Consider the following 8,934-nt stretch of genomic DNA (forward strand, 5'->3'; position numbering starts at 1 on the left):
TGATATTTAAACTCGTTGGGTAACGCATCAGCACTCAGGAAGAGAACTGAGAGAAAATAAAGTTAAACAGCTAGAAGGTTTTCAAAATAAAAGAACCAAAAATGCCAAAAACTAAAATGAGGATAAAACCATAAAGACAAGGATAAAAATAATATTATTGGTAGTAATAGTAAATAAATAATGACATAAATAGTGTAAATAAATCCTATAAGACAACAAAATGAAGAATAAAAGATTTTAAGATCTATTGAAACACGATGAGAAAGCAAGATTTTAAAATGGGTTTTAAGAAGCAAATCAAAAGTATTTATCCCTAAAAAAAGAAAAACGGGCTGTTTGATGATGAAATTCTAATAAACTAATAAGCTTTAGCGCTGCCAGCTTGAATGCTACGTCTTAGCGACCGTCTTCACACGACTATAAACTCCAGTCTGAGTGTTTCCTCCGTGTGTTCACTTCTGGATGCTTCTGTTTCTACAGGTTTAATCTGTGTTTGTGGCTGTTTTCCTGTTTTCTTGGCCCTGAGCCTGGTTCTGCTGCAGCTTCTTCTTCTCTTTTATCTCCAACAGTCTGCTCAGAGTCTCTGGAGTAATTCTGCACATGTTTAAAGTTGATTTATTTCATATATAACATAAAAAAAAAACCTGAATATTACTGTTTAACGCACTCTGGTGAACAGTAAATGGTGAGATGTTGATATTTATACCTGGTAAAGTATTCATTTACATGTTAATCTTTAAAAAAACAAAAAACAACTCCATTAAACATCTGTATTCATACAAACAGTCGTTGGTTCTTTCACGATATGCAACCAGAAAACTAGTTTTACTCCAGTTAAATGAGCTTAAAGTATTCTACAGGTGTCTGCTGGCATCTTTATGGTTCTTTAATCGTATCATTTCACTATTTTAACTTATTTTCTGAGTCTTGCTGCCTGTTTCTTTACAGATCTTGTTTTCTACAGTATAAAAAAACCCCTAAAAGTCATGATTAGATGATTCAAACACTTGATCTTTAATTCTCGGCTTCACAGGCAAACAGTTCTCTGGATGTTTAATCCACATCGATGTCTAAAAAAATCTTAAATCTGCAAAAGAATCAAACATTTTGTGTCTGTCAATAATTCGTCTGGACAAGAACCAGCGGTCCACAGAACTTTATTAAAACACGATCTCAGTCTGAAGCGGTTTCATCAGTTCAGTGTCTCTTTCAGTCTCTTCCTGTGACTTTAGCTTCAGAGAACAAACAGCAGCTCCAACGTTCAGCTCTGAGCAGCAGCAGCAGCAGAGTCCTGAGAGGCCGAGCTCTCCGTCCTCTTCTGTGCCACTCGCCTGCCCCCTGCTGGCGAGGAGGGGAGCTGGGCGTCCTGCTGGGAGAGCTGGGAGAGCAGCAGGTCCACGCTCTGGACCAGAACCCGCTCCAGAACCTGCTGCTCCTCGGAGGTGAAGCGGCTCAGGACGTGGCGCTCCACGGACATCTTCCCCGTCGGCCGGCCGATCCCGACCCGCAGCCTGAGCATCGCCTGCAGGGTCACAGCGTTTAGTCCGATCAGCTGATCAGCAAACACACAGATCAGGCGTTTCCTGTTTTGTTTTAGTTGTAAACAGGAAGCAAACACTTTCTGTAGAAGGTCTAGATTAAACGGTGTTTTGCTTTATTAGTTGTGGAGTTAATTTAGAATTTGTGCCTCTATTTGGCTAACATCCATCCATTATCTATACACCGCTTAATCCTCATTAGGGTCATGGGGGGCTGGAGCCTATCCCAGCTGACTCAGGGTGAAGGCAGGGGACACCCTGGACAGGTCACCAGTCTATCACAGGGCTACACTTAGAGACAGACAACCAAGCACACTCACATTCACACCTACGGACAATTTAGAATCACCAATTAACCTCAACATGTTTTTGGACTGTGGGAGGAAGCTGGAGAACCCGGAGAGAACCCACGCTGCACGGGGAGAACATGGAGACTCCACGTAGAAAGATTCCGGTGCCCCCACCGGGACGCGAACCGGCAACCTTCTTGCTGCGAGTCAACAGTGCTACCAACTGCGGCATATTTGTCTAACAAATATATAATAATAGTAATAACTTTACTTATATAGAACCTTTAAAACAACAGCGCTAAAATAGCAGAGACGGCAAAAAGGGAAGAGAATTAAGAAATAAACGGGTAAAAGGTTTTCAAAATAAATCAATATGACAACACTGGATAAAATAAAAAAAATTTAAAGAAAATACAGGATAAATTATACTATTGATAGTAACAGTAAATAAATGAAATTATTGCAGAAATAGTAAATAAATCAATCAATACAACATAAAATGAAAAATTTTTTTAAAAATTTAAAAATGCCAAAAATTTAAACAAAAAAACTAAAAATAATAACACTACTGGTGGTAACAGTAAATAAATACAATTATTGCCTAAATTGTAAATAAATGAATCGATCAAATGAAGAACAAAATAAATTTAAAAATATATATATATATTAAAATCTATCAAAACATGATTTTAAAAAAAAGCAAGACAATAAAATGAGTTTTAAGAAATGATTTAAAAGTATTTATCCTGAAAAGGCTGTTTTATGATTTCAAAAAATTCTGATAAACTTTATTGACAACAAGCGCTTTATAATAAAACTTCACCAAAAAAAAAAAGTTTAGGACAAAAACAAGATAAATGTTTTAAAGAAATGCAGCAGCGACCATCGACTGATAAAAGTGAGATTAAAGGATGATGTTGAGTTTCTCTTCCTGCTGTAGTTAATTCATTTAATCCACAATAATCAGAATTTCCCTTCAGCGGATGCAGAATTAACACCCGAGCAGGAAGATAATAAACTCAGATGTGATTAAAAAAAACCACCGGAGGACTTTACAGGATGGTAAAAAGTATAAATACTAGTATTGCAGTAGTATTTTATTACACATCTAGTGTCCTCCAAAGTACGTTAACGGGAGTAAAATTGATGTTTTTGCTACTTTTATACTCAAAAATTATGAAACCATCCAACAATACGTCGACAGCAGAATGAAATTTTACTATTTATGTTTACATGGATGATAAAAAGAGAAATATACGTCGAGTTCTGATGCCTCAAACAGCAAAAACATTGGCTTCAGTCTCCAATCGTGGTTAAACAAGGCTTTCATTTGATTAATAACAACTAATATCAACAAAAAGTAAGAATTAATTTAAAATAATAATAATAACTGTGAGCTGTTTTTAGCGGTTACTTACGTCAGTCTGCAGACAGTCGACACAGGAACGAACTCCATTATGGCCTCTGTGAAGAATTAAAGATTTAAAGTTAATCAGAGAAACTGTTCCTTCTTCTTCTTCAAATTTCTTTTAATTTTTCAGCCGACATCAACTGTTGTATGGAGTGGTGAGAGTGCCACATGACAAAAACAAATCAATAAAATAAAATAAAAGTGGAAATAGAAAGAGGGATAAATAAAATTCAAAATAAATAATGTGGCAAAATAAAGCAATATTCAAAGGTGAATAAAAGTAGACATAGAAAGACAAATAATTAATAAATAATAATAATGATAATGCCTTATTTCTTAAAATTATTTAGTAATTATTATTATTTTATTTTTTTTATTATTTATTTATTTTATTTTTTTTTAAATCTTTTTTTTTTTTTATAATGTCGTTTTAAAAGCAAAAGAAATACGCACAGAAAAACAACATTCCTACTGCGGACATTTTTCTGTAACAAAATATAATATATAACAACATAATAAAAAATAAATATTGTTGTTGTTGTATTGCTACAACACTACACATTGCTGGATTTCACGTCTAACTGACCGGTGCTCTTGTGCACGGCCCGTCGGTTGACATCAGAGGTAAATACGTTCAGACAGCAGGCTCAAGTGAAACAGATCCAATTGCTTTCCTCCTATGCGACCTGTATCAGTCTGACAGTCTGAACAACACAGATCCAATAATGATGAATATCAGAATATTCAGCGCAATCAGAGAGGGGCACTTCCACCCCAGGGGAGCGCTCCGACGAGGTGGAAGTGTCCGGAACGCACAGGCAGTACTTGGCTGCTGATGCTAGTTTAGTTAGTGGTCACACTTCTGTTTCCACCATCGGTGGCGGTGGGGGAATGGCAGATACGCTCCACCGTTACCATCTACTGAGCACGCTCGCTGTGTGTGACATCGTCGTGTCCTCTTCTGCGCATGCGGGACACTTTTGGGTCGTATGAAGTTCACACAGCAGATCACATACAAGTCGCATTTAACTGGAAATGTGAACAAACTCGCAAAGAAATCCTCATTGAGCATCAAGTCCTGCAGTGTGAACGTAGCCAATCTGTGGGATTGTTCAGTCAGATAATACGCCGTCATCCTGATTGGTGACATAAAATGTCATGTTGGAGTCAGAATCCAAGGCTGTCGCTATGTTAAGGCTGTTTTTCATTGGTTCTGTTAGTTTTTCCTAAAAACCTGTCGGATAGCAAGGTTTAGGATTGTTAAGGGTCAGATTATCGAGTCACGACCGTACAGTATCCCGTAGAACGTGTTGATTCTGGAGGGGAACTGAGCACTTTAAACTGAGCACTGCATTCCTCACATCTTTGGTGACGTGGATGAGATACAAACCCACACGTCAAATGAGAGCCAATAAAATATCACAATAAGGTGATCAAGGATGAAGAAACGCACACCTGGCGCTGCCGCCGTGCTTGACGGCGATTTTCCCCAGAGGCTTGTCCAGGTCATCGTGGACCAGCAGGACGTCTTCAGGCTTGATGCCAAATTTAGCGGCTGCAGAGAAACACAGACGGAAAACTGACATCAGCAAACACTCGACTACAATGAATAACGTTGACTAGTCTAGTTATTGTCTCACATAGTTAACAGACTTTTAATCAATTGTGGGATCTTTACATGGTACCTTTTTAACTACACAGTGATTCAGGAAACAAAACACACAACGTCTGATCACACTTTAATTCAAGTAGATGGAGTGAAGAAATGAGATGAAGTGAGATTAACAGAACAGCAAATAATTGTCGTTTTGACACAGTTTGAGATATTCAGCCCCCAAAACCTCGCTCGACTTGTTTACAAAATGGGAAGCGTTGCAGGAGCGCTGGGAGCTGTGACAGCGCTGCACGAGAAGATTACTCCAAGAGCGACGTCGGCCAAATTTAAACTCACACCTCGTATTACGTCAGAACCATGGAATGAGAATTATCGTTTACTACTAAGACTGGGTGGCCTGCTAAACCTCGTTTCCCTGCTTGTCTTTCTGTAATGTCTTAACTTAAATGCCTTGAAATCCAAACTGAGCACGTTTCTTGGAGAAGCTCACAGTTTTGTAAGAAGCTGCAGCATCGACTTTATTTCTGCTCCACGCTAACCTGCGTCTTTAACTTTCACGTTCACCATAATTTCATTCTACCGTGACAGTTTCTATTCCGGGTTTTGTTGTTAAAGACACTCTAATGCCTTCCTTCGACTGTGTAAAACCCCCTGAGTGGATGTGATGTCGACTTTGTAGCTACAGACGATGCATTAAATCTACCATAAAATAATTAAACTACGAGGATCAAGAAGCTCAAAAAACCTATAAAATAGAGACGAAATATTTCAGATTCTTCATGTCAGAGATCAACCGGAAGCAGATTCGAGGCAGTAACCATGTTAACTGGACACCACAAAGCACTTTGTAGAAACTGGATCAGGCAGACCCAAAGAAAAATCCGCAAAACTGTGATTTCAACACATTAAATAAACATGAAACTAAACTCACCTGCTTTGGCCACCGACACCCCGTTGACATTCATCAGCATCCTGGGACGGAGCAGCACCACGTGGGTCTGCTGGACCTCGGACAGGATGACCTCACCCGACACGTACTTGTCGCCGCGCCAACGGTCCGCCACACCGAGCCGGGTGGCGAGCGCCCCGAGCACCGCCATGCCAACGCTGTGTCTGGTACCGTCCATCCCCGGGTTACCCAGACCCACCACCTGACGGCACACAGGCACAGAGCTCACACCGTTTAGTTCACGTACTTCCAGGAACATTTCGGTTTCACAATGAAAAGAAAATATCTGAACAACAAATGTCATGACAACGCCCAAGCAAACAGTGAAAATATCAAGTAGTAGGTGTTGTTGTCATCCAGAGCACCAAATGTGAATTAATCTGCCACTGAAAATAGTAGAGGTCAACTGAGAAAGTACATTAAAGATAAAAAAAAAAAATTCAATACAACACCTAATAAAATGTCTCTGAAGCACTGTCACAGTACACCAGAGAACAGACCAAACTCCATTCATAGAATTGACCAATTTCATGTAGCACCGCTCATTAACCACCATGTGAGCACTTACAGTAAAGCAGTTCAGATTACTTTATTATCCTTCATAAAAAACTACTTAACTCAATGACAGTCATGCCGAACTGAAAAGTAGCTACGACTGACTCCAGAAATGTGCTGAAATGATAATTATGGGATGGACACTTCAACCAAACATGCAAAGGTGCTAAATCAACAGATTTTTGAAGGGAGTTTGGTGAAGTATAACCAGTGACTATAACCAGTGATAACACGAGTTACTGTATATTCATTCATTTATTTACATGCATTCTACAGATATTATTGGGAGTTTCCGGCCTCTACTAATGCTGACAAACTTAGTCGCATCCAGTAAAAGCTCAAAAACACGCGTAGGAGTAACGACAAATGGACCATTGCTGGTAAACGTTGGCTTTTTGTGGGTCGATGTAAACACACAGGACACACATGCAGCCGCTGCCTTGCACTGATTGTACTGACCCACTGGCTCTGCTCACACAAACACTGTGGAGCACATTGTATTGGACTCTATGGCTGCTGACACACTGCAAACATTGTGCTGCCTTTAAACACTGAGCGTCCATTTATTTTGACTTGAACAGGACACACTGGGCAAGTGAGACAACCAAGAGAGTAAATTATAGATTAAAGTCTGCCTGAAACACCTCTGTCACTTTACAAATGAGGACAGACCACTATTCATTAACTTCATCAAGTTCATGTTGCATTGCTCATGAACAACAATACAACCAGTTATGTTGAAGCAGCACAGGTTACTTCAATATCCTGCACATACCAGTACTTATTTGGATGATAGTCATGCCGAATTGAAAAGCAGCTATGACTAACCCAACAAATGTCTCTGAATGTAAATTATGGGGTGGATGCTTTAACCAAACCCACAAACAACGCTAAATTCTCAGATTTTTGAAGGGAGTTTGGCGGGATATAACTAGTGATTTCTGGGGGTTTGTAATCGTGTGGTAGGAAATCATACACACGTGTGCATGGAGTAACAGTGTAGTGGACGAAGTGTAGATGTTGTGAGGTTTCACACTCACCAGCTTTCGGCGGCCTTCTGTGAGTATTTCTCCCTCGAGGCCCATCGCTGGTTTGAACGGTTCGCTGAGCAAAACTCTGTTTATAACTCTCGTCAAAAGTCGCCGCATCGTGACAAAGTTCAACAGCGTCTTGAAAAAGTGCGACAAATAGCGACAAAATCTACTTAAAATGCCTCGTTTGTTCATTCGGCTCAGAAAATGAATACAGATATGTTAAATTTCAGACGTTTTTACAACTTTCCAACGAGCTGATGTGACATTTCTAATGAGAACACTAATAATCTTGTTTCCTTCGATTTCTTAATGAGGTTTACTGTGTGTAAAGTGCATTTTTAGCCATATTTATTCATAATTGAAGTTAGTTTATTAGCTGCGTCCCTCTGAAAACCGGAGTTGTTGCACCGTATTAATGTCTCAGGTGTGTGAAGGTAACTTTGACTGGTGTTAGCATGCTAGCCGTTAGCTTACTTTACCTTGTCGGCTAACTCAAACAGCGACTGACATGGTTCAGAAAAGCTATAAAACACACTAACGCGGCTGCGGTTGACGCGTACGAGCAGTAAAAATAGCAAACTGTGCCATTTTACACACAAATATTCTCATTTTTCAGAATACAGCGTGATATTAGCTTGTCCTCCTGCCATGTTTTTCCTCGCAGCTGTCAACGAGTGTCAACAAGACAACACGTTTAGCTCTGCGGGGCTGCAGCGCCTCCTGTGGTGGAGACTGAGAACGGCACCCAGCAGGAGCAGCAAGAACTTAGAATAAAATAAAATAAAAAGAAATACTTTCTTGATCCCTGAGAGGAAATTCTGGGGGAGAAAGTGACCACCACCACAATACAAATACACAAGAAATAAGAAAAACATATTAAAGTCCAAAATGCATATTAAAGGTTAAAATATACTACACACATTGCTGAACATATTTATTCGACCACCAGGTTTATGTCACAGCTGCTCTAAATGAACAGCATTGGTAATTACCTAAATAATCCCTTATGTTTCCATAATGGTTAACATACCATTATGTAAAAGATCTTTAACTGAAACGATATTTTTAATGCTAAAATATTATTATTATTGTTATCCATGAATTTTTAAATATAATGTTTTGCAAAAATGTGAACAAATATAGTAAAGTACATTATTATTTATTTTGATAAAGATGTAAAACTAAAGCCATTTACTTGCATTCCTGAACAGAAAAGATAGTTTTAGTGGTTGAATGTTATACCAGATTGGCTCAAATTTGGGTATAAAAAGGTGAATTCAGTTTGAAATTCCTCCTTCCTGTTCAAAATGGTAAAGCGTGGAGAGCTGAGTGCGAATTAAAGCACTTCATGATGCTGGATGGTCTATCTATAAATATATAGTGCTTAACAACTTTGACAGGTGGTCTCGTACATTTGTTAAGTATATTTGTTTTTTGTTATGTATATTTCAGCTTATATTCAACAGAAAACATGTACTGCAGTGAAATAAGTGCATTTTGTGGATGGATCAGCAATTTAAAGAAAACACTGCAATGCTTTGT

At 38.8% G+C, this 8,934-nt stretch overlaps 1 protein-coding gene across 2 annotated transcripts; it reads right to left on the reverse strand.

Annotated features, from left to right (window-relative positions):
* Nucleotides 1-990: 990 nt before the first annotated feature.
* On the reverse strand, nucleotides 991-8,053 carry ptrh1 (peptidyl-tRNA hydrolase 1 homolog). Of its 2 annotated transcripts, XM_008297450.1 has the most exons (6): nucleotides 7,872-8,053; nucleotides 7,399-7,527; nucleotides 5,786-6,005; nucleotides 4,695-4,794; nucleotides 3,247-3,292; nucleotides 991-1,522 (listed from the first exon to the last, which is right to left on the reverse strand). In XM_008297450.1, the coding sequence occupies exons 2-6, from the start codon at nucleotides 7,504-7,506 to the stop codon at nucleotides 1,262-1,264; spliced, it is 735 nt and encodes a 244-aa protein (XP_008295672.1). In that variant the 5' UTR covers nucleotides 7,507-7,527; nucleotides 7,872-8,053; the 3' UTR covers nucleotides 991-1,261. The 2 variants fall into 2 exon arrangements, with proteins under 2 accessions (XP_008295672.1, XP_008295671.1); XM_008297449.1 differs by having other exon boundaries at nucleotides 7,399-8,053.
* Nucleotides 8,054-8,934: the final 881 nt, after the last annotated feature.

This window comes from Stegastes partitus, unplaced genomic scaffold (genome assembly GCF_000690725.1).
Source record: "Stegastes partitus isolate 25-593 unplaced genomic scaffold, Stegastes_partitus-1.0.2 Scaffold1222, whole genome shotgun sequence".
Taxonomy (NCBI): domain Eukaryota; kingdom Metazoa; phylum Chordata; class Actinopteri; family Pomacentridae; genus Stegastes; species Stegastes partitus.

What these genes read in the sequence shown, in the direction of transcription:
- ptrh1 (XM_008297449.1), bottom strand. Translation starts at nt 7,584, where the DNA reads ATGAACAAACGAGGCATTTTAAGTAGATTTTGTCGCTATTTGTCGCAC. An exon ending in CAGAAGGCCGCCGAAAGCTG is followed by an intron (nt 6,006 to 7,398) that starts GTGAGTGTGAAA and finishes GTGTGCCGTCAG; the next exon opens with GTGGTGGGTCTGGGTAACCC. An exon ending in GGTGTCGGTGGCCAAAGCAG is followed by an intron (nt 4,795 to 5,785) that starts GTGAGTTTAGTT and finishes GTTTCTCTGCAG; the next exon opens with CCGCTAAATTTGGCATCAAG.